The sequence below is a fragment of the Gorilla gorilla genome, chromosome 3 (assembly GCF_029281585.2).
Source record: "Gorilla gorilla gorilla isolate KB3781 chromosome 3, NHGRI_mGorGor1-v2.1_pri, whole genome shotgun sequence".
NCBI lineage: Eukaryota > Metazoa > Chordata > Mammalia > Primates > Hominidae > Gorilla > Gorilla gorilla.
In genome coordinates this window covers 115,437,603-115,463,831 of record NC_073227.2, presented here as the reverse complement: position 1 = coordinate 115,463,831, position 26,229 = coordinate 115,437,603, and the positions used below count along the sequence as shown (strand labels likewise).

At 38.4% G+C, this 26,229-nt stretch overlaps 1 protein-coding gene across 4 annotated transcripts in view; it reads right to left on the bottom strand.

Moving 5' to 3' along the window:
- The window catches only part of BMPR1B (bone morphogenetic protein receptor type 1B), a 398,018-nt gene that overhangs the window by 3,057 nt on the left and 368,732 nt on the right, over positions 1 to 26,229 (bottom strand). For all 4 annotated transcript variants that reach the window (XM_055385715.2, XM_019025349.4, XM_055385716.2 and 1 more), the window contains 4 exons: positions 23,151 to 23,343; positions 21,703 to 22,000; positions 4,310 to 4,485; positions 468 to 598 (listed from right to left, as the gene is read on the bottom strand). In XM_055385715.2, coding sequence (XP_055241690.1) covers positions 468 to 598; positions 4,310 to 4,485; positions 21,703 to 22,000; positions 23,151 to 23,343 — 798 coding nt within the window. The remainder of the gene's footprint in view (positions 1 to 467; positions 599 to 4,309; positions 4,486 to 21,702; positions 22,001 to 23,150; positions 23,344 to 26,229) is intronic.

The window sequence follows — 26,229 nt, the reverse complement described above, 5'->3', positions numbered from 1 at the left end:
CGTCATCCTTATTAACAAAGACACCCAGCACAGTCAGGCATCTTAACTAGGTCAACCTGTATCACTTTAACATGCCTACTTTTCTTCTCTAATCAAAATGGGAGAATGCTGTACATGGGTTTGTCACAGAGAAAAATTATGATCCTTTAAAAACACACACAGAGAAATAATAGGTTTTATGCAAATGTCAAGACATTATAAATAAAGAAAATAATGTTATTTGTTATGCAGGCTAAACACTGACCAACTCGCTCAATATATTCTGGAAGTGGCAAAATAAAATTGGAAAAGTAGAACAAGTAATTTAACATACTACACTTATCTTCATATAAATTACTGCAATGAGGCGCCATCACCATCACCATCAAAAAAAGAAGAATTCCTACAATGAATATGTGGAATTTTAGCTAAAAAAGAAAAGTCTATTTAGAAGTCAGTCACAGCCACATGGTTACCTCAAGCCTTACCTCATCACTGCTCCACCGGTTTGGGAATGAGGGGCGTAACTTCTTGATGCACACAATCTCCCTCATGTCCTCATAAGAGGGGTCACTGGGCACTAGGTCATGATAAGGAAGCTGGTATTCTTCCACTATACCTAAAAATATGTTGTTACTATTATTATTATTATTATTTTCCGTGAAGTAGAAATAAAAGTCTAACACAGTTCTCAAAGGAAAAGTGCTATCAGTATTACAGACAAGTTCAGGCAGAAAAATAGCAAAATAAATCTTGAAAAATATTTACCCAAATGGTACTCAATCTAATTTAGAAAAAATGAATACAAAGCCCAATGAAAAATATTGTCATAGGTCTTCAAGCCTTTCTTTCCTAATTTCCAAACGCTAAGTAAAACAAGCATCTTAAATTTATTTCCATTTTTATAAAGAACAAATTAAAAGACAAATCTATATTAAATCTTAATGCAAATCTGCAAGACATATCCTGAACTCATACTACATGTGACTGTTTCTATTACTATAGTATGAAACTATGAATATCATAATAAATTCAGAAGTGTATCCTACTTGAACAAAATGTCAGATTTACATTTTTTCTGCTTAATTGTAGGAATGTGGTTTTGCACATTAAAAATTTAGAAAATTACAGACACCCAAAAATATTAACCATGAATTTTTTAGGTTCAAGGATTATCTGATTTTTTTCCTATATTTTTCCAAATTTTCAGTAAGGAATACATTACTATTAGAAAAAAATATGTATTGTTAAAAGAAAAGAAATATAAATCTATAGCATCTTCATAAAAATGCACACTAAACTTTCATTTTATTGTTCCTAGTATTTAATTTCTACCTTCTTCCTCTTCTCCTTTAAAAATGCAGGCTTCTATAGTATCTTCTTTTTCACGTTCTCAGATTAACTCCTCATAATAATTACATTAGAGGCTGCTGCTCTGAACAATCTTTTGGGAGCACCCCTCCTCCCTATCCTAAATCTTCTTTTATAGAAATATCATTGCTTTTCATCTGAAAAAGATGATGCCGTCAAGTTGGCAGGTTATATATCACATCGTTAAATTCACCGGGGGCTTACTCTGCCAAAATCTGGGGTCTGTGTTATGTTCTTTCTTGTAAACTCAGATCTGTTATAAAATCATCAAGGACCAGAAGGTTCAGAAGTTTTTTCAGACCATTCCAACTCACCATTTGTCCTGTGCCCTGCTGTAACCGCAGAGCTAATTATATGTATTATCCATGTTAATATTTCCTTTCACTGTGTTTTACCTCCATATGAGATAAGAAAAGCACAGGGCCTAACACTCAGGATGTGCTCTGCTTCATTTCAGTTCTTTCTCCCTTTCTCATTCTCAGGACCATGGCCCTGGAAACAGCCTGAAGGCAAAGCCCACATCTCTTTAACCCATCTCCTATTTTCCGCTGGTGGATGGACTGATGGATGGGGTGGGGTAGGTGTATCTACTACAACAGACGAAGGCAGAGCTCACCACTTAAAATTATGAATTAATCAAATCTAACTGTTGAATAACAGGCCTTATTCTTTTCTCCATGTCATGTAATCAAGTTTTCAAAATTTCCTGTTAGCTGCCATTTAACTCTGTTTGAAACCTCAAACCTTTCTATCTTTCTTCTCCTGTAAAAGATGGAAAGGCCTACATCCGGATGTGTCTCTTTCACCCAGAAGGGCCTGGACTAGAAAGATAAGCCCAAAAAACTTCCAATATCTTCATAAAGTGTTAGAAAATAGAATTTTGTGTGCTTTGCCTCTCTGGAAAAATAAAATCGCTTATTGAGAGCTTCCTCTATCCCAGTTGTGGAAACAGGCATGCTATATAAATTATCTTATTAAATTCTCACAAATGCGTTTCTGAGATGACATTATTCTCCACACTACTCAGATGAGGAAACTTGGCTCTTAGGGGTTAAGTAACTTGCCCAAGTCCATTCAGTTGGCATGGGACAGAGCAGGGACTCCAACATCTCTAACAATAAGGCAACATTATAGCAAATCTCCATATCCAAAGACAGCCCTAGCAAAGCAAATTAATACCCTAGCACAGCAATTAATACCCTGCTGTTTATATAAAGCTACTTTGTTTTTAAGCTGAGAATAATTTCTCCTGTATTTGGCCCACAGGCTTTCAAATATAGGCTTCCTGTAGCCCTGTTTGTTTTAGATGTTCAAGAAAACATAATTAGAAAAATAACCTTGTTCTCTACACCTTCAACTTCCATAAAGCTATCTTAATTAAGTATAAGCATATTATTTTTTTAAAAGGCTCGTCTACTTGTTTTATTTTTTTCTTTTTAAATACAGACTGGGTCCCAATCTATTGCCCAGACTAGTCCTCAACTCCTGGCTTCAAGTGATCCTCCCCGCTTGGCCTCCCAAAATGCTGGGAATGCAAACGTGAGGCTTATCTACTCTTTATAATGCGTGAAATCAAGGCATAGACAATTTGTTAAATTTTTTGGTTACTTCTTCTTTACACTTAGAATGAGAAATTTATTCAATATCTGGTTAGAGAAAATTTCCTGCATTAACTTTCCTTTTGGACAAAATAGTTCTCTCACTTCAGAGAGAATGTGTTCTATTTCAAATTTCTTAAAACAGGTTCAGAATTCCCAAAGTGATTATAGAAGGCACTGTGCCACTGATAATGATCTTTCTATCGAAGTGTGAATGCAGGTTGATTAACTGTTTCTTCTTTGTATTTAAATATGAACCTAAAGATGCTATGGCTCTACCAACCAAAATGAAAAGTATTAATAGTAATAATAGCTAACATGTATTGAGTGCTATTTATGTGCCAGGCAGTTCTCATTATCTTTACATTGATACCATACAACCACAGAAGCGGATACAATAATTCAATTCATCTTTAAGAGGACTCTGAAACAAAGAAAAGTTTATAACCTGTCCAAGGCATCACAGATAAATAGCAGGAACAAGAACAAATCTCAGTACTAGTTAAGTGCATGCTGCACTTTCAGAGTATTCAGCAAGCTCATGTTTTCATGAAGATAGACTTAAATTGGCCATTATGAGGAACAGCAGCAGCATCAAGGTTTTTTAATGAGCACAACCATGGAATAATATACAGAAGAGTTGATACAGAAAAGCCAAAGATTCAGCTCCTTGCCTAAAAGGTGTCAGAATTTACTCGAAGACAGACTGTAGAGCAATCAAAATAGTACAAGTAATAATACTTCTGAATATTTAAATATGTCTTCTTGTTCATTATAATTGTTTTTACTAGGGAATCCGCATATGTGTAGAAAAAACAATATAAAAAAATACTCTGATACTTTAATTTCCTTTTGATAAAAAACTGATGTTTTCAAATTGCTTTATGGGGAAGTTTTATAAAAAATACAGAAGGTAAGAAATGGGTGTCCGACCCCACATTTATGTCCTACTGTCATCTCTGCAGAGGAAATCCCAGGGAATGGAGTTGGGGATGGGGCCCAGCAGCTAGGTGAGAATAAACTGGCAGGGACAGAAAAGGGGGTTTGATTTCATCGAGCAACTGCTGGAGGAAGAACTCAAGACAGAAATGAGACAATACACAGAGCAGAAAACAGTGATGCTTGAAAAAGCAGGGGAAGCTGACAGTGTGTCTAGTGGCAGCTGGAGGAAGGAAGCAGTCAAAGATTATTCTAGGATGTCGAATATAATTTCCTGGAAGCACTATGACTGCATCAACAGAAATAAAGGGGAAAATAAAACCAGATCTTATAGACAGTATGATAACTTTGATTTCTGATCAGAAAGAAAGGATTTATAGTAGCTCCAATAGTAGCTTTCCAAAGACAGCACTGTTTCTTACCTCCTGATACACATCTCCTAGCAACCTCCCAAAGGATGAGGCCAAAACTATACATGTCAGCCATGATGTAAGACTGGAAGTGATTTCTGTTCAAGCTCTCGTCCAACACTTCTGGAGGCATATAGCGTTTGGTGCCAACTCGAGTGTTAGGTGGTATGTCAACTTCATTTGTATCACTAAGGAAAAAGTAAAGCAAAGCATTACAGCATTGAAGAGGACCAACAAAAACGAATCAAGGTGATTCTGAAACAATGGCTTTAGTTAGTGAAAGGCAGAAAAGAAAAACTTTCCAGGGAATAAAAACAATTTCTTAAAGAATATTTCTTGCCAAAAGGTATATTAAATATTTACAGGTTAAAAGCCAATGAAAGGCAAGCTGGTACTGTGGTGCATGCCTGTAGGCCCAGCTATTCTGGAGGCTGAGGTGGGAGGATAGCTTGAGCCTAGAGGTTCAAGGCCTGACTGGGCAACATAGTGAGATGCCATCTCTTAAAAAAAGTTAGGAAAAAAAACAATGAAGATAAAACTCAGTCAGAATGAAGCTGCAGCATTTAAAATTGCATTACCAATAGATCAAATTTATACCCTAAACAACTGCTAAATATATATTAAATGTCTAAAAAAACCCTCTTCCTTCCCCTATTTTAAAAACTTTACTCTTAAAATGGGCATGCACACATGACAATTTCGTGTGAAACAGTATTTTTTAAGCCAGCTGTTGTAAAGCTCTTAGATCTACAAACAAGTTTCAAAAGGGGAGAAGGAGAGAACCAACAAAGACATGCAATTGTTTTACTCTGACAAGGTGGGACATATAAAAAAGCTTTCTACTATCACTATTGTTTTATGAACCAAATAGCATTTAACTTTTTTTTTTAAAGGAAGAAAACAATAATGGAATATAACATCTTTAACTTTCTGAAAATTTTACAACATGGCCCATTTACTATTCCTTCCCAAAGACTGGGAAAAGAGTAATGACGGAGGGACAACAACCTGCACACTGGCACTTGGGAACCATTGCTTCAGTGCGATGAGCTGGAGCCACAGTTCCAGCCCCTGTTCTAAGGGTGCTGAATGACTAGGCTGATGATTAAATGAGATGACATGTACAAGCCCTGCCAACATGGTACTAGGCACATATTAGATACTTAAGTACTGTACCTCATCAGAAAGTAAAGGAACTAGGTAGAAAAGTAACAAACCCTAGATATGACAGATGAACAGACTATAACCAAATAAGGTATACTATAAAACCAAAAAGGTACAGAAACTCATTATTAAGCTGAACTCTGTGGAAAATCTTGAATAAACCTTTCTACCTCCTGATTCCCAAGAATTTTTTTTTTTTGCTTTTGCTTTTCATTACACTCTATTGACTCTCAAGAATTTACATGTTATTTCTCCTCAGCCTGGAAAACAGATTCATTTATCGAATATCACACTTATCCTGCTGTCATAGATAGTCAATACCAAAACACTAGTGGCTTCAGGAAAAAAAACAAAAATCAAAAACCTCTGGGTTTGATCTCATTGCCTTGACCACTTCTACAACATGAAATACGTGGTGTCATTTTTTGTCATTTGAGAACATTTTAAGTGTCTCTGAGTGTCTCTGAGTATCTCAAAATTTTTACATTTACTAAAACATAAAATATAAAACTTCATTTTAGAACATTTTAAAGTCACTTCCGGCTAGAATTCTTAATCTAAAATTTTATGTTTTAGATAAGATGACATATCAACAGATATGTCATCAGTGTACTCATTATGCCCCTCGTGGTTTTCTAGGTGCAATAATAACTAGCCTGTTTTCCTAAATAAAAGTTAAGACGTTAAAAGAAAAAGTTAAAGTGTAATTAAAAAACAAAACAGATGGTATTCTTTACCATATGCAAACATAGGTCCCAGTGTTCTGGGCTCTTTTCTAAAACTGGAGAAAGAGGTTAAAATGTTAATTCTCAGCACTTACTGGTATAATAGAAAATTATCATTTGTATGTGTAAATGATAAATGACAGGGGAGGAAAGTATGCTGAGAAGAGACTTAATGGTAAACTGGAAACATGTCAGATTGAATAGATGCTACAAAAGCTCCATTTCCATTCATAAAGCACGCTCTCCTCCTACTCCACCTGCTGACACCTCTCATGGGAGCAGAGTAGGGATTTCACTAATGTGGTGCCAGCATGTCCTAATTTTAAGAGGAAGATAGTGGTGACCCCAGGTAAGAAGTCCTGGGTCCCATGCAGAGAAAACAAACATGAGGGTTTGCAGATGAAAAGAAGATGGTTAAAGACCTCCACTGTATTCCAGAACAAGAAGAATCTTAAGACAATCCACACAGAAGGGCATTTAGAAAGGCCAAAGCTGTAATCTGACCACAGTTGATAAAGATTTTAGGCAATTTCATTCCATTCTTACTCGTAGCTCCTTAATGTTTATTTGGATTTGGGAGGTCAGGAAAAGATAATGGAATGTGTGATGTAGAGATATCTATTAGAAAAATGAAAGGTAATTGTGACCTAATAATAGAATTAAAATTTGTGACAGCTGGACTATACATAGTTCATCTCTAAATTCTTTTTCTCAAACACTGCAAAAACATACACTCAAGGATTCTGAATGTCCACCAAATGCCAAAAATCAGTCCTTTACATAGTCCCTTAAATACATATGCATGTTCAGCAATAAGCCATCTCTCTCCTCCCCTTCCTCTCCCACCCTAGACGTTTGCCCTAGTAGTAGCTGAATAAATCTTCTCCCTAGTAACATTTGAGTAAGTAATCTGTTTTCCAACTGAAGACTATCAACTCCTCTGAGCCCCCAAATACTTGTCATAGTCATTTGGTATATCCCCAAAGAGCATAGCCCCAATCCTTCTCCATTCGCAGTGTGTCTTGCACATGACAGGAAAACAATGTACTTTAAATGAAAGAAGGAAAAGGTTTGTTTACACTAAACTTTGCTATGGATAATTTAAAGGGAAATGTAAAAATCTCTGGACTGCATGGGCCATAAAAATGAGATCTTACCAATTTCTAGAAGGATAAATACAATTTTGTTGAGCAAACTAATTTTGTGAAAGATCACTATCAACCTATTGGCAAGTGCCTTTAGCACTACACTTAAACAACAAACATGAGAATTATAGGTAATCCATATCTGATACTGTAAAGTGTCAGATCCTCCAAAACATTTAGCTCTGCCCCTTCTTCCCTCAGGCATGTTTCTATAATTGAAAGTCATTAGACTACATTTCTTTCTTAGATTTTCAGTAACATCATTTTACCTGTTCCAAAATAATGGCAGAGAAAAATCAAGCTTGTGTTAATCCTAAAGCCAAAAATAGAAATATATGTGATTTAACACTGGGGTGCCAAGAATAAAGAAAGAAAAAGAGAATGGAAGTAGAGTCAGATGGTGTGGTACACGTGAGAACAGACAGTACAACAGACGGAAAGTTCTAGGAGAAAGAAGGAGGCAGAAAAGGGCAGGGTGCCTTCTGCACTAGCTTCCTCTAGCCTCCTTGTCCACAGAGGGCCATGGAGCGGAGAAACAAGGTTGACAAGAAAAGATAGATACTGCACAAGGGCTGTAGACTCAGAGACAATAATTCCAACCCCACGCAATAATCCTATGAACTGCAGTAGCTACATAAATATGAAGTCAGATTATAAAATCATACAGAGGAGACATAAATAGGATACTGGTTACTTCTGGGAAGGATAGCAGGAAATGAAAAAGGAATGGGACTGCAACAGGGCTATCTTCAACATTTTATTTCTTTTAAAAAGAAAAACCAGAGAAAAACAAGGTAAATTGCTAACATCTGATCATATTACATGGGTGTCTCATTTTTATACTTTTGTGTATGTTTATATCACAAATATAAGTATATATATTTCTAAGTATAGTATAAGTTAAAAGAACCCAGCAGGATCCAGAACTAGAAAAATGTACATTTCAAGGATTACAGGACAGGTTATAGGCATAAGGACGGGAAGAACAAAAGTGATATAAATAAACTGGATAAAATTACAGAGAAAATGAGCTGCTATGAAGGAGAACTGAAAATATCCCATTAAAAACAAAAGTGTTGCATTCACTACAGAAGAAATGTTATCTCTCTTCTTCTTTCCCATGGAGAATGGTTGGAAATGTGTGCACAAAGGGGTCATTATTAAGAGTAGGGTTCAGAGAATTATAAGAGTAGACAATTTTGCCCTTTTATACTTCAATAATCAATGCTGCCACTAGATCCAACATGGCTTTTGTCCCTGTTAATGTGAGTACTAAAGAGATTCAGACTTAAGTAGAATTAGAAGGAAATACAATTTGAGGAAAATAAAATAAAGAGATGCCAGATAAATTCCTCTCCAGGAAAAAAGCTTTCTTAGTTTTCAAATCATACTTCAACGAGTATTTAAAAAAAAAAAAAAAGGCCTGGTGTGGTGGTTCATGCCTGTAATCTCAGCATTTTGGGAGGCCGAGGCAGGTGGATTGCTTGAGTCCAGGAGTTCAAGACCAGCCTGGGCAACATGGTGAAACCCCGTCTCTACTAAAAATACAAAAATTTGCTGGGTGTGGTGGCACATGCCTGTAGTCCCAGCTACTTGCGAGGCTGAAGCAGGAGGATCACTTGAGCCCAGGAGGCAGAGGTTGCAGTGAGCCAAGATCACACCACTGCACTCTAGCCTGGGCAACAGAGGGAGACCTCATCTCAAAAAATCAATAAACATTTAGGGACAGTGGGGATAGAACAGGATAAAATGAAAATGTCTACAATTTTCTGAGTAAGAAATTAATGAGAGCCTGGGGGTAAAGGGGAACTCAGTGAGGAAGAAAAAGGGTTCTGTTCTTCTAGCCTAGCGTCATAAGATACTAAGCCCTGTAGGGGTAAAAAAAAAAAAAAAAAAAAATGGGAGAAATGTCCAGGTGGACATTTTATGTACTATCTTCCATCACAATCTCCAGTAAAAACATCTTCAAACCTGAGCTGTTTGTATTTTGGAAGCCAGGAACCAGCAACTATATAATGTGGAAAAGGCACAACATATATGGGAGCTATCGGCTGATAATGCAAAGGGGAACACAACTCCTTTGAATTCCCAGACAAGCAGTGAATAATGCTGAGTTCCCTACTGTACCAGGTACGAATGAGGTTAATGTCTGCATTCATCTGGATCTCAAAATGCAGGGCTGCTCTCACCTAGGATTATTTAAAGAGGCCAGAAAACCAAGTTCATATTTCTGACCAAAGTCACTTGAATGACAGTGGTATGATATAGAAAATGCCAGCATGGTGGAGTATGAGGTCTACATTGATAATCAAAGGGCTTCATAAGTCTATGGACACTCCAAGTGGCTCTTCTACCCCAGGGAAGACACTAACAAAGTGACAGTTCTGTAGGTTATGGTTTTGAGGGTAGGGAAGGGGAGCAAAGGGAAAGACTTTGAGAGAGAGAGAGACAAGAAAATTAAAAGACACACGAAATTATGATTTTCCTCTTCTCCTCTGAAGGTGCCAGGGAAGGACATACCAAGGAGGGGGTGATGGGAGCCACTCACTCTGCCAGGAGACATATTTTAGCCACTGACATTGTTTAGAATTGCGGCACATGGTGACAATAAAAGTAGGATTTTAATCAGTTTTATTATTGACAGTGTACTCCCTTCCTGCCTGTGCCTGGTGTACCGCCCCTGGCATGCCCCTTAGCACAGCACTGCTGCCTGGTATGGCATGTGTGCACTGCAGGTGTTAGTGTAACTGTGGGAGGAAAGTCACGGGGCTGCTTGTGTGTGCAGAAAGGCTGAAAGTGGAGCCTTCAGCTGGGATCCTGAGCAGGTTGGAGAATGAAACATGAACACCCCAGTGGACTCAGGGAACAGTGCATGCCTTAAGCTCTTGACTATCATGCATTAAATGAGGGCAGGCAAAAGATTTTTGTTTTGGTGGCAAGGAGTAAGGGGGAGTTTTTTAAAAATACAATATCTCTTCCGCCTCATAATATATTAAATGTTTTTCATGTTAATTAAGGCTTTTAGTTATAAACCTAAACCCAGAAATTCTGGCTAAAAGTGTTATGTTGAAAAAAAAAAAGCGCCCCCACTGCTTGACTGAGCACAGGGCACCTTCCCCACTGTACCATAAACTGAAGTAAGAGTCTCATGAAAGTCCTAAGCACAGCCCGCTGTGGCAATGAGAGGCGAGCGCAGGGAAAGAGTTGCTAGGTCCAACAAGGTGGCTCTACCTCATTGAGCCTTTGGGCACATGCGGGTGGTCCTCCTGCTGGATGTTGTTGATGCCTAAAAGAGAGAGAGGAAAGGGAAAGAGAGGAAGTAGGAAGGTAAAAAAAACGTAACAGACAGGAGAAAGAAAAGAGAAGCAAACATTGCACCCCTTAAAAAATCTAAAAAGCTTCTTATGAAATAAGAACTGTACTTTAAAGAGTGTGTGGAAAAAAAAGGAGGCATGAGAAGACATGTGAAGGAGGCCATGGGTTTGCCTGTGGCTTGTAAGTGATGTCTGAAATTAACTACCCATTACATATACTACAGGATGTTAAATCCTCTCTCAGCAAGATGATTTGGATTCCCCAAAAGTATAAAAAATTCTCAAGAGTCTATGGAAGAAAGGGCTGTGCACATCCCTGTGGGTTTCCTGTGGCATTCTGGAGATAGCTGAGGAACTGACTTGCAGAATTGAACTCTGCCTGGCAGATGTTCACCAATAAGGGGAGTTTTCTGCAGCAACTTTCAACATTCAATGCTGCTAGGATAAAATCCCAAGAAATCTCAGGGTATCTTAGAAACAGAACTTTAGAAATAAAAAGTCTTCAACATAAGGTGGGTATGGTTGCAGAAACCTTGACTGGGAGTGTTCAATATGCCACGAATGAGCTTAGTTTTATGACTTTGGTGGGTAATTTAGCCAAATCACATTTTAAAATGCAAACCAAAAGCAGTGCTAAAAAGAATCATATCAGCAAGACTCAAGAAATTCAGTACCCTCCGAACTAAGCTACCCTATCTCTTTTGTACTTGGATAATTTCACAATCATCCACTGGACATCAGTGTGACAGCCTAGTCTTTATTGCAGGTTTTCTATTTTAATTTAATACCTGAGAGCCCTAAGCCAGGATTTATTTTTCCCATATGAAAATATTTTGTTCTGACTCTGAAGTCTCAGAGGGGTTGCTGAATTCTTCAGAGTGAAGAGTGAAAAAGCTTTGTAAGTTTCTTCAAGGCATTTCATGTGTCATTGTTTTCTCCTCCCAGTAGAGATTGAGGGTAATGGTGATGTCCGCCAGCACATCACCTGGATTACATTTCTGCTGAGCAGGAAATGCATTGGCACTTACGTCACTGTCAAGAGAATGCATGAAGAAACCAATACAGCATTTTAAAATTTATATGAGCAGGAAATCTCTAAGGCACAGTCTGCTCCCTCTCTGTGGCTCTCAACTTCCCTGGGAGCCTTTCAGAAATGACTGAAAAGCCTAAGAGAACACTTACCATTACACAGAGACTGTCTCACAGGAAGTTCTCATATGAAGTCAGAGAATTCAGCACAGAGTAAGCTGTGACTCCACTTGTAATTAAAGTCTAAATATCCATGCATATGTGCACAAATACAATATAAAACAGTGAAAAAAAAGAGTATAAACTAAAGAAACACATAAAGCAAGTTTTAAAAATTAGGCTTAAAAACTGAGAAGAGCAAACTTTGAAACATAGAAAATAAAACTAGAAAAAGCACCTCTGAAATGATCAAATGTAACCTGCATGTAATGGAAGATGATGCTGAGGCCCAGAAAGGTAGATGGCCTCACACAGCTAGGCTATGGCCATAGGAGTCTGCACAGCCAACATCTGAGCCATCATCTTCATCTCTTCATCTCTTGATGAAGTAGTTAATATATGCCAAGTAAATGTCTGAATTATCCCTTAAAATAGTCCCTCCACTTCCTAGAATCAGGGTTTGTATGAAATTTGAGAGGTCATTCAGTTCATTCTCCTTCCATTAAGCAGAACTAAGTTTCTATAATATAATAGATACTCACTTTCCTTTTTTGTTTTAAGGTCTATAAAGGAGATGAGTCTCAGTTACTTTGCTATTGCCTACATTTATTGATTCACAACAATGTTAGAATATCTATAATGGGTAACTCACTATGTCATGTTAAATGGGAAATATATTAATTAAGTTGTGGCATGTATCCTGCTCTCAGAATGCACCACCACTGGTAGGAGAGATGAAGCATGTCCCAAAATAATTATAATACCAAGCAGACAAAGACCGGGAAATTAAAGAGTAGTACAGAAGATGCTGTCATTATTCTCAGCTGGGGGATGAATCAAGTGACTTAGAGGTGATTCTGAGACTGGATTAAGATACATGGAAAATCAGGGACTTTCCAAGCTAGGGACTGTGCAATCAAAAGCAAGGCAACAGCAAGCATGGAATACATAAGGAGAAAATTCAAGCAGCTCAGTTTCGCAAAAGAAAGCACACAAATTGGAGAGTTTGTAGAATGTAAGATTAGAAAGGTGGATTTCATCCAGAATGTGTCGGACCTCTGGTGTTAGGAAAAAAGTTCTTTTTCCTTCATCCTGTGTTCCATATGGAATCATTTATCCATTAAAAGTTAAGTAATGAGCACCAGTGAAAGGCACTAGAAACGCAAATCTGAAAAATGCATGTTATCTACTTTCAAGGGGCTTACTTTCCATTGGGAATGACAAATAAGTAGTCAATGATAACTACATAACAGGCAAGACATTTCATGGTAATAAGCACAGAGTTACATTAGAAGACATAAGAACGGAGACTAAAAACAGCAGGTGGGGAAGTTACAAGATGGCCGAATAGGAACAGCTCCAGTCTATAGCTCCCACCACGAGTGACACAGAAGATGAGTGATTTCTGCATTTCCAACTTAGGTACTGGGTTCATCTCACTGGGGCCTGTCGGACAGTGGGTGCAGCCCACACAGTGTAAGCCAAAGCAGGGTGGGGCATATCGCCTCACCCGGCAAGCGCAAGGGGTCAGGGAATTCCCTTTCCTAGCCAAGGGAAGCCATGACACACGGTACCTGGAAAATTGGGACACTCCCACCCTAATACTGCACTTTTCCAACAGTCTTAGCAAACGGCACACCAGGAGATTATATCCCGCGCATGGCTCGGAGGGTCCGATGCCCACGGAGCCTCGCTCATTGCTAGCACAGCAGTCTGAGATTGAACTGCAAGGCAGCAGCGAGGCTGAGGGAGGGGGGTCTGCCATTGCTGAGCTTGAGTAGGTAAACAAAGCAGCCAGGAAGCTCAAACCGGGTGGAGCCCACTGCAGCTCAAGGAGGCCTGCCTGCTTCTGTAGACTCCACCTCTGGGGGCAGAGTACAGATGAACAAAAGGCAGCAGAAACTTCTGCAGACTTAAACATCCCTGTCTGACAGCTTTGAAGAGAGTAGTGGTTCTCCCAGCACGGAGTTTGAGATCTGAGAACGGACAGACTGCCTCCTCCAGTGGGTCCCTGACCCCCGAGTAGCCTAACTGGGAGGCACCTCCTACTAGGGGCCGACTGACACCTCATACAGCCAGGTGCCCCTCTCAGACGAAGCTTCCAGAGGAAGGATCAGGCAGCAACATTTGCCGGTCTGCAATATTTGCTGTTCTGCAGCCTCCGCTGGTGATACCCAGGCAAACAGGGTCTGGAGTGGACCTCCAGCAAACTCCAACAGACCTGCAGTGAGGGTCCTGACTGTTAGAAGGAAAACTAACAAACAGAAAGGACATCCACACCAAAACCCCATCTGTACATCACCATCATCAAAGACCAAAGGCAGATAAAACCACAAAGATGGGGAGAAACCAGAGCAAGAAAGCTGAAAATTCTAAAAATCGAGCGCCTCTTCTCCTCCAAAGGAAGGCAGCTCCTCACCAGCAACGGAACAAAGCTGGACGGAGAATGACTTTGACGAGTTGAGAGAAGAAGGCTTCAGACAATCGGCATTAACAAACTTCTCCGAGCTAAAGGAGGATGGCCAAACTCATTGCAAAGAAGCTAAAAACCTTGAAAAAATATTAGATGAATGACTAACTAGAATAAACAGCATAGAGAAGATCTTAAATGACTTGATGGAGCTGAAAACCATGGCACAAGAACTACGTGACGCATGCACAAGCTTCAGTGGTCGATTCGATCAAGTGAAAGAAAGGGTATCAGTGATGGAAGATCAAATGAATGAAATGAAGTGAGAAGAGAAGTGTAAAGAAAAAAGAGTAAAAAGTAACGAACAAACACTCCAAGAAATATGGGACTATGTGAGAAGATCAAATCTACGTCTGATTGGTGTACCTGAAAGTGATGGGGAGAATGGAACCAAGGTGGAAGACACTCTTCAGGATATTATCCAGGAGAACTTCCCCAACCTAGCAAGGCAAGCCAACATTCAAATTCAGGAAATACAGAAAACACCACAAAGATACTCCTCAAGAAGAGCAACTCCAAGACACAGAATTGTGAAATTCACCAAAGTTGAAATGAAGGAAAAAATGTTAAGGGCAGCCAGAGAGAAAGGTCGGGTTACTCACAAAGGGAAGCCCATCAGACTAACAGCTGATCTCTCAGCAGAAACTCTACAAGCCAGAAGACAGTGGGGGCCAATATTCAACATTCTTAAAGAAAACCATGTTCAACCCAGAATTTCATATCCAGCCAAACTAAGCTTCATAAGTGAAAGAGAAATAAAATACTTTACAGACAAGCAAATGCTGAGAGATTTTGTCACCATCAGGCCTGCCTTACAAGAGCTCCTGAAGGAAGCACTAAACATGGAAAGGAACAACTGGTACCAGCCACTGCAAAAACATGCCAAATTGTAAAGACCATCGATGCTAGGAAGAAACTGCATCAACTAACGAGAAAAAATATGCAGCTAACATCATAATGACAGGATCAAACTCACACATAACAGTATTAACCTTAAATGTAAATGGGCTGAATGCTCCAATTAAAAGATACAGACTGGCAAATTGGATAAACAGTCAAGACCCACCAGTGTGCTGTATTCAGGAGACCCATCTCATGTGCAGAGACACACATAGGCTCAAAATACAGGGATGGAGGAAGATCTCCCAAGCAAATGGAAAACAGAAAAAAGCAGGGGTTGCAATACTAGTTTTTGATAAAACAGACTTTAAACCAACAAAGATCAAAAGAGACAAAGAAGGCCATTACATAATGGTAAAGGGATCAATTCAACAAGAGCTAACTATCCTAAATATATATGCACCCAATACAGGAGAACCCAGATTCATAAAGCAAGTCCTTAGAGACCTACAAAGAGACTTAGACTCCCACACAATAATAATGGGAGACTTTAACACCCCACTGTCAACATTAGACAGATCAATGAGACAGCAAGTTAAGAAGGATATCCAGGAATTGAACTCAGCTCTGCATCAAGCAGACCTAACAGACATCTACAGAACTCTCCACCCCAAATCAACAGAATATACATTCTTCTCAGCACCACATAGCACTTATTCCAAAATTGACCACATAGTTGGAAGTAACGCACTCTTCAGCAAATGTAAATGAACAGAAATTATAACAAACTGTCTCTCAGACCACAGTGCAATCAAACTAGAACTCAGGATTAAGAAACTTACTCAAAACCGCTCAACTACATGGCAACTGAACAACCTGCTCCTGAATGACTACTGGGTACATAACAAAATGAAGGCAGAAATAAAGATGTTCTTTGAAACCAATAAGAACAAAGACACAAACATACCAGAATCTCTGGGACACATTTAAAGCAGTGTGTAGAAGGAAATTCATAGCACTAAATGCCCACAAGAGAAAGCAGGAAAGATCTAAAACTGATACCCTAACATCACAATTAAAAGAACAAGAGAAGCAAGAGCAAACACATTCAAAAGCTAGCAGAAGGCAAGAAATAACTAAGATCAGAGCAGAACTGAAGGAGATAGAGACACAAAAAACCCTTCAAAAAATCAATGAATCCAGGAGCTGGTGTTTTGAAAAGATCAACAAAATTGATAAGACTGCTAGAAAGACTAATAAAGAAGAAAAGAGAGAAGAATCAAATAGATGCAATAAAAAATGATAAAGGGGATATCACCACCGATCCCACAGAAATACAAACTAACATCAGAGAATACTATAAACACCTCTACGCAAATAAACTAGAAAATAGAAGAAATGGATAAATTCCTCGAAACATACACCCTCCCAAGACTAAACCAGGAAGAAGCTGAATCCCTGAATAGACTAATAACAGGCTCTGAAGTTGAGGCAATAATTAATAGCCTACCAACGAAAAAAAGTCCAGGACCACATGGATTCATGGTTGAATTCTACCAGAGGTACAAAGAGGAGCTGGTACCATGCCTTCTGAAACTATTCCAATCAACAGAAAAAGAGGGAATCCTCCCTAACCCATTTTATGAGGCCAGCATCATCCTGATACCAAAGCCTGGCAGAGACACAACAAAAAAAGAGAATTTTAGACCCAATATCCCCGATGAACATCAAAGCAAAAATCCTCAATAAAATACTGGCAAACCCAATCCAGCAGCACATCAAAAAGCTTATCCACCGTGATCAAGTGGGCTTCATCCCTGGGATGCAAGGCTGGTTCAACATACACAAATCAATAAACATAATCAATAAACGTAGTCTGTCTGGTCCTGGACTTTTTTTGGTTGATAGGCTATTAATTATTGCCTAGCAAAGACAAAAACCACATCATCATCTCAATAGATGCAGAAAAGGCCTTCAACAAAATTTAACAGCCCTTCATGCTAAAAACTCTCAAAAAACTAGGTATTGATGGGACTTACCTCAAAATAATAAGAGCTATTTATGACAAACCCACGGCCAATATCATACTGAATGGGCAAAAACTGGAAGCTCTCCCTTTGAAAACTGGCACAAGACAGGGATGCCCTCTCTCAGCACTCCTATTCAACATACTGTTGGAAGTTCTGGCCAAAGCAATCCAGCAGGAGAAAGAAATAAAGGGTATTCAATTAGGAAAAGAGGAAGTCAAATTGTCCCTGTTTGCAGATGACATGATTGTATATCTAGAAAACCCCATCATCTCAGCCCAAAATCTCCTTAAGCTGATAAGCAACTTCAGTAAAGTCTCAGGATACAAAATCAATGTGCAAAAATCACAAGCATTCTTATACACAAATAACAGACAGAGAGCCAAATCATGAGTGAACTCCCATTCACAATTGCTTCAAAGAGAATAAAATACCTAGGAATCCAATTTACAAGGGATGCGAAGGACCTCTTCAAGGAGAACTACAAACCACTGCTCAACGAAATAAAAGAGGACACAAACTAATAGAAGAACATTCCATGCTCATGGATAGGAAGAATCAATATCGTGAAAATGGCCATACTGCCCAAGGTAATTTATAGATTCAATGCCATCCCCATCAAGCTACCAATGACTTTCTTCACAGAATTGGAAAAAACTACTTTAAAGTTTATATGGAACCAAAAAAGAGCCTGCATTGCTAAGTCAATCCTATGCCAAAAGAACAAAGCTGGAGGCATCACACTCCCTGACTTCAAACTATACTACAAGGCTACAGTAACCAAAACAGCATGGTACTGGTACCAAAACAGAGATATAGACCAATGGAACAGAACAGAGCCCTCAGAAATAATACCACACATCTACAACTATCTGATCTTTGACAAACCTGAGAAAAACAAGAAATGGGGAAAGGATTCCCTATTTAATAAATGGGGCTGGGACAACTGGCTAGCCATATGTAGAAAGCTGAAACTGGATCTCTTCCTTACACCCTATACAAAAATTAATTCAAGATAGATTAAAGATTTAAATGTGAGACCTAAAACCATAAAAACCCTAGAAGAAAACCTAGGCATTACCATTCAGGACATAGGCATGGGCAAGGACTTTATGTCTAAAACACCAAAAGCAATGGCAACAAAAGCCAAAATTGACAAATGGGATCTCATTAAACTAAAGAGCTTCTGCACAGCAAAGAAACTACCATCAGAGTGAACAGGCAATCTACAGAATGGGAGAAAATTTTCGCAACCTACTCATCTGACAAAGGGCTAATATCCAGAATCTACAATGAACTCAAACACATTTACAAGAAAAAACAAACAACCCCATCAAAAAGTGGGCAAAGGACATGAACAGACACCTCTCAAAAGAAGACATTTATGCAGCCAAAAGACACATGAAAAAATGCTCATCGTCACTGGCCATCAGAGAAATGAAAATCAAAACCACAATGAGATACCATCTCACACCAGTCAGAATGGTGATCATTAAAAAGTCAGGAAACAACAGGTGCTGGAGAGGATGTGGAGAAATAGGAACACTTTTACACTGTTGGTGGGGCTGTAAACTAGTTCAACCATTGTGGAAGACAGTGTGGTGATTCCTCAAGGATCTAGAACTAGAAATACATTTGACCCAGCCATCCCATTACTGGTATATACCCAAAGGATTATAAATCATGCTGCTATAAAGACACATGCACACGTTTACTGTGGCACTATTCACAATAGCAAAGACTGGGAACCAACCCAAATGTACATCAATGATAGACTGGATTAAGAAAATGTGGCACATATACACCATGGAATACTACGCAGCCATGAAAAAGGATGAGTTCATATTCTTTGTAGGGACATGGATGAAACTGGAAACCATCATTCTGAGCAAACTATCGCAAGGACAGAAAACCAAACACCACATGTTCTCACTCATAGGCGGGAATTGAACAATGAGAACACTTGAACACAGGGTGGGGAACATCACACACCAGGCCTGTCGTGGGGTGGAGGGGGGAGGGATAGCATTAGGAGATATACCTAATGTAAATGACAAGTTAATGGGTGCATCACACCAACACGGCACACGTATACATATGTAACAAACCTGCACGTTGTGCACGTGTACCCTAGAACTTAAAAGTCTAATGAAAAAAAAAAAAAACAGCAGGTGGGCCAGGCATGGTGGCTCATGCCTATAATCCCAGCGTTTTGGGAGGCTGATGCAGGAAGATCACTTGAGTCCAGGAGTTTGAGGCCAGCCTGGCAACATAGTGAGATCCCATCTATTAAAAAAAAAAAAAAAAATTAGCCAGGCATGGTGGCACATGCCTGAAGTTCCAATTACTCAGGAGGCTGAGGTGGGAGGACTGCTTGGGCCTCGAAGGTCAAGGCTGCAGTGAGTTGTGATGGTGCCACTGCACTCCAGTCTGGGTGACAGAGCCACTCTTTGTCTAAAAAATAAAAATAAAAAAAGAAGGTGTCTCAAAGGAAGAAACTGTGAAGATCAGTAGTTGTGATCTAGATACAGAAGGGGATATGGGTGTTTGGGTAATGATAAAAGCATGTTATAAACACTTGATGGTATGACAAGTGTGAAGTCTTCAGAATAAATCTTGCCAAAGGTAAGAAGTGTGGTGGAAATAGGGCAGAAGCATAGCCCAGGGTCGGAAAAGAAGAGAGTCCACTGCACCAAGGGACTCTAACTACATTTTAATACGAAGCCACAGGAAACTATGAAATTATTTTGATGCCCAAAATTAGGCTTCAAGAAAATAAATTCAGTGGCAGCATGTACAAAAGACTGGAAATAGGAGAGACAAAGAGAAAGTAACTCAAAATGCTTCACCCCAGAATCTAGAAAAATGGTATAGAAGGCCCACACTGGCCCAGTATAAATGGGAATATTGTGGAAAGAAAATTCATTCACTTGAGCAAACCAAAAGTTAGGGAACGAAAGATGATGTCAGATACCTAATATTAAGAATGGATCAGCCAAAACTGGGAACTAGGAAGGAAATGCAGATACAGCAGGAAATCTAGCAGTCGGAAAATATGTAAGAGGTAAAAAGAGAGCAGAGCCAGTGGAGAGAGAGAAAGGAGAAGTTGGAGTACAGAGATACACCAAGAAAACAGGAGAAAGAAAGGTTTGGACACTGTGGATAGGGTGATGGCAATAGAGAAGGCCTCTGGTGACCAAGCCCAGTGGTGTCTCTGAATACAGCAGTGTCCAAAGAGAATGGAACAGAAGCCAAATTACAAGACTATTAACAAATTGCTGGGTTTTCGAAGCAAATGATCTTTTGGAACTCTTGCGAGAAATTTAACAGGGTGAGAGAAGGAGAGAGAGGCTGGTAATTTAAGAAGCATTGTGGGATTTTTTTTTATAGGAAGACTTGAAAAGGGTTGTAGGTCAGAGGAAAAAAATCAGAAGGGAGAAAGGATTTAATAATCTTTATTGGCAGGAGGTTCATATTTCTAACTTAAATCTATAGCCCAAATCATTTCCTCTTGCTTTGTTTTTAAAGATCAAGAACTTCAATTTCCCATCCTTTACATGGTGAAGACCTTCATATATTTGGGGTATGTTATTAAATCACACCTCAGCCTTCAGTTCTGGCCGAAAATACCAATCAATCAGTCTTTTTTTGTGAATTTTACTTTCCAAACTTTTAATAATCTCCATGACTTTTTCTTTGTGCTCCTCTCCATGTATTACAGAGTCTTACTTAGAAAAATCCACAAGATGATCCAACATTTATTAATGACTAAGCCTAAACTGAGTTCTTTAAAAGGTAGTTATACGATGATTTCTCTACACCAGTGGTTTGCAAGCTCATTTTGTTTTGTTTTCCAAACAGAGAAACCATTTATTTGAATTAAATCATCTGTGAGACGGAAGGAGCCTCTCTGATTAAAGTAAGAGTAAGCAAAATAGAGTCCCAACTATCATTTCCCCTCCCTACTGTGCAGAAGCTACTGATGTAACCCAAGCAGCCCTAAGGGTCTGAAAACCACTGTTTTACAACATGCTCTGGTTTATGTGCACAGATGTTAAAATCACTGTTTCAGGTACAGGATAACAGTACTGAATAACAGCTGGGTTTTGTTTATTAGTTTCTAACATTTCTCACAAAACATCTATGCAAGTTATCTTTCCTATACCATATAAAAATTGTCTTTATCCATATATAATCTGTAAATTTTCCCCAAAACTTTTTCCTACTTGCAAATGTTATGCAGAATTCTGACTACATATTCCCAGGAATTAGCTACTTCTTTTCTATATAACTTAATGACAGCTGCAAACCTAATGTGAACAGTCTCTAAGCAATGTCTCTGATGAGCATAGAAACAATAGAACAGACCCAAATATGCTGTGTTGCTAATAAAATGTTTGGTGGTTCTCCCCGTCAAATGTCAAAATTAATGATATTCCTCTTCTACTAAATATCCTAGAAGCACTGCGCTACAAAATAAAAAGTAACAGAAAAGAGTCATAAAACATGTATTTGTTCACTTTGATACTAACCTAATAAATTTAACAGCCAGGCCCAGGTCAGCAATACAGCAAGTTCCATTTTTCTTCACCAGAATGTTTTTACTTTTCAGATCTCGATGGGCAATTGCTGGTTTGCCTTGAGTACTAAAGATTTCTGTGTGTAAATGACATAAGCCACTGACAGAAGAGTAGGCTAACTTCAGCATTGATTTAGTGTCTAGGGTGGTGGACTTCAGATAATCATAAAGGGAACCATTTTCATGATAGTCTGTGATTAGGTACAACTGGGTCCAGGACCCTGTCCCTTTGATATCTGCAGCAATGAAACCTAAAAGGAAAAAAGATGAAAAGGTGTAGTGTTTTCCAAATAGTATCAGGAATAATTCATATTCTCAAACATCATTCTTTGTCATAGATAATTTTTGTTTAGCATTTCATTCAAATTCCTGACTATGCCTATGATGGTATTAAATGACTAATACCAATAAGAAGCAATCAAAATTGTACGAGTAAGGCTAGGCACAGTGGCTCACACCTGTAATCCAAGCACATTGGGAGGCCATGGCGGGTGGATCACTTGAGGTCAGGAGTTCAAGACCACTCTGGTCAACATGGTGAAACTCCATCTTTACTAAAAATACAAAAATTAGCTGGGCATGGTGGCATGTGCCTGTGATCCCAACTACTCGGGAGGCTAAGCAGGAGAATTGCTTTAACCTGGGAAGCAGAGATTACCGTGAGCGGATATCACACCATTGCACTCCAGCCTGGGTGACAGAGCGAGACTTTATCTCAAAAAAAAAAAAAAGAAAAGAAAAGAAAAAGAAAAAAACCTGTAGGAGTAGAGAAAGATTAAGAGTTTACATCTGAAAATATGGTCCCTTCCTAATCAGTAGTTGATGTTTAAACTACTTTATGGTATTACAAACTACTATGGTATATAAACTACTTTATGGTATTATAGTTACACATAAGACATTGCAAAACAGGGTCTTGAATTCTTGAATTAAGGAATATACCCCACTGATTAGCTTACTCTCTTTCTACTTGAACGATCCAGACAGATCATTTCTAACTTGCGAAAACAAAATCAATTCTCAATATAAACTATTGATATAAATAAACCCTGCAGATAAGATTCCTACAACTTTTCTCAACATTTAAACAAAAATAAGTTCCTTCAAATTCCTAAGAAACCCTAAGAAATTCTGGTTTTACACTTGCATTTCCTGTTTCTGAAGAAAAAATATTTGAGAGTATTCCATTTCCAGCCTACCACTTACTCACAGAAGTGCCTTAGTCATTCCTCCTGTGAGGTCTCCCATTAGAAACTTATGATGTTCTTGGGCCCATGCCAAGAAGAAAACTTCAATACATTTCGCAACGGGTCTAGACAGATGAGTTAACATGCAGATGTTAACAGAAAGACAGAGGAAAGCTAGGAAACCCTGAACATAGCTATGCAGACTTTTACTCACCCAAAATGTTTTCATGCCTCATCAACACTGTCTGATATATTTCTGTCTCTCTGAACCAGCTGGCTTCCTCTGTGGTGAAGAACACTTTCACAGCTACCTTTTCGCCACGCCACTTTCCCATCCAAACTTCCCCATAGCGACCTTTTCCAATCTGTTTCACCATCTGAATCTGCTTAGCTATAGTCCTTTGGACCTGTGAAATCCCAAAACACACTGTTAGTGTATTCACAGCGCTACAGATTTGTTTAATCTTTTTTTCTCCAGAGAAGAAACGATTACTGCATGTAAAATATATTTAGCTAGTATTTTTCTCTATATAGACAACTTATTTGTATTTATTTATTAATTTATGTTACACTCTTTTAAACATATTTGAGATTGAGTGTGGATTCTGAATGTTCAAAACACTGCTTCCAAATTATGAAATATTTTATTTTAGTATTATTATTTTCTCAGAGAAAAAACCTGAGTAGGTTCATAGTAATCAGCAGAGTAGAATACTTGCACTTCCCCGTTATAATGGACTACTACATACTCTGAAGAGACTTGTCACCATACACCTAATCATGTATAAATATAACAAAACAAAATTGTAATGCATTGTTAGGCACATACAGAAATAAAGGAAATCTATATGCAGGGAGGAAGAAAAAAGGGAGGGAGGGAGGGAGGAGGGAGGGAAGGAAGGAGTTGAGACCAGAGCAGGGAACGATAAACCAAGCTGCCGTCTGGGCAAAGAATAATACCAGAACTGGAATCCAGAGTTTAAACTCTGACTCCTTTAAAACCAGAGGAACTGAACCTAGGGCTTCAGCATTAAGCAGAGAGCATCGAATGGTACTAAATTTGCTATGGGTTGGTAGCATGCCAAGGCTCCTCATTACAAATGCTCTCTTGAGGAAACCATTTGCAGAATACTTTCCATGCCGTGACTATGGCGGGATAATAGTACTTTGAAGGAACTCTTGCCACCATACAACTTGATCATGGGTATAACATAAGAAATAAACTGTAATGCACTCCTGGGCTCACAGGGAAATAAAGGAAATATCCAAGAATGGGGAGGAAAAAGGAGAACAAAAAAAAATGGAGGGAGAGAAGAAAGGAAGAGAATGAGAGAAGATTATAGAGAATGAATTCTTTAGAACAAAGAAACAGTCACTATAAATGAGAGTCAACAGAAACAATCCAAATAGATTTAACCTCTTCAGATTACATACTGGAATTCTGAGATATAGAATGCCAAGTAACTCTAAATGAAATGAAAATTGAATAAAAAATAAGCAAGAAAAGATTAATGGAAATTACATTTTTGTAATGAGACAGTTAATTGTCACAATAAAAAATGCGAAACAGGTAGACAAACCAGCATATTAGAGAGAAAAGTTAATAAGAGAAAGTAACAAGTTGGAGATAATATTATTTACCAAGCTCTAAGAGAGCTCTGAACAATATTATAAAGAGTGGAGTACAGACAAAGAGAATGAAAATATGAGTTAAGTGGCATTAAATTTAAATGTCTCTTTATATATGATCTTCATCACATCTGTACTTACAGTAAAATATTTGAAGAACTCTGATATCTATGGTTCCAAGACTGAAAGGGCTAAGCATCTATTACAATTTATATAATTTAGAGGACATAAGGAATCTAGCGTATAACTCTTATAACACCTGATCAGCAAACTGGAATGTATTCTTTGTAGAGATATACTTTACACCAATTAAAAACTTAAAGTTTCTCTTTTTGTACTTTTAAGAGCCATGCAATTACATTGGGCCACCCCAGATAATCCAGAATGATCTCATCTTATCGTCAGCAACCTTTGCTCACCTTTGTCATAGAACATAAAATTCTAGGGATTAGGTCTGGGCACGGTGGCTCATGCCTGTAATCCCAGCACTTTGGGAGGCTGTGGAGGGAGGATCCCTTGAGGCCAGGAGTTCAAGACCAGCCTGGGCAACATGGCAAAAACTCATCTCTACAAATAATATGAAAATTAGCCAGGTGTGGTAGCACACACCTGTAGTGACAAGCTACGTGGGAGGATGAGGTGGGAGGATCGCTTAAGCCTGGGAGGTCAAGGCTGTAATGAGACAAGATTGCACCACAACACTCCAGCCTAAATGACAGAGTAAGACCTTGTCTTAAAAAAAAAAAAAATCCTGGGGATTAGGGCATGAACATTTTGGGGGGACATTATATATTATATATTATTTATAATGAAGATTATAAATTTCATAATTTATTAAAAAAGAACTGCTGATGTACCATGAAGCCACTGAAGCTTGATGGAAATAAGCAAGCAAGTTTATGTGTAATGCAGCCGTCCTCCCTTTAGGAGCCCCATGCGCCATGAGACATCATGTTGAGTCCACTGTACTCCATTCCCAAACAAGGAAACAGGAGCAACGTGGGCACCAGTTGCGAGCCAAATTCATACACAGGGAAATCACTCATTTGAGAGGAAACTTCTCACATTTATTAAAGAAAAATATTTAATTTACAGATCTTACAAAGCATTGCTCATGTAAGTCTATGGAGAATTTCCTAACATAAGCAGTTTTGCATCTGCTTTTTTTTCTAACAATAATACATTTTATAATTTAATTATAAGTTTTGACAGAATTGGCGATACTTGATAGAATAGGAACAACTTATCCCAAAGATAGAAAGTAAGCTATTATAACATGTAAGGACCTAAAAATATAACTTCAAAAATTTTTAACTGATTTATTTTAGTTTTTATTTGATTTAGCAAATGTTTCTGGTCCTTCTATATCTAAACTTTAATTCTATATTACATTCTTAGATACCAACTTTTTAGATTGATTGTATAAATAAAATGCCTGTAAGATACAATGACTGTAACTGTACTTTCAAAAAGATCACTATATTTCATGTACTCTGAGAATAACTGAATGTATAAGGAGCTATAAAGAATTATCACTATTCCAGGACTGTGAGAAGACACACACAGCACACACACACACAGTCTTAATTCTTACAACAGCCCTACGATATTATTTCCCTTTAAAGTAGGAAAAAATTGACATTTTATGAAAAAGAAAAGATGCA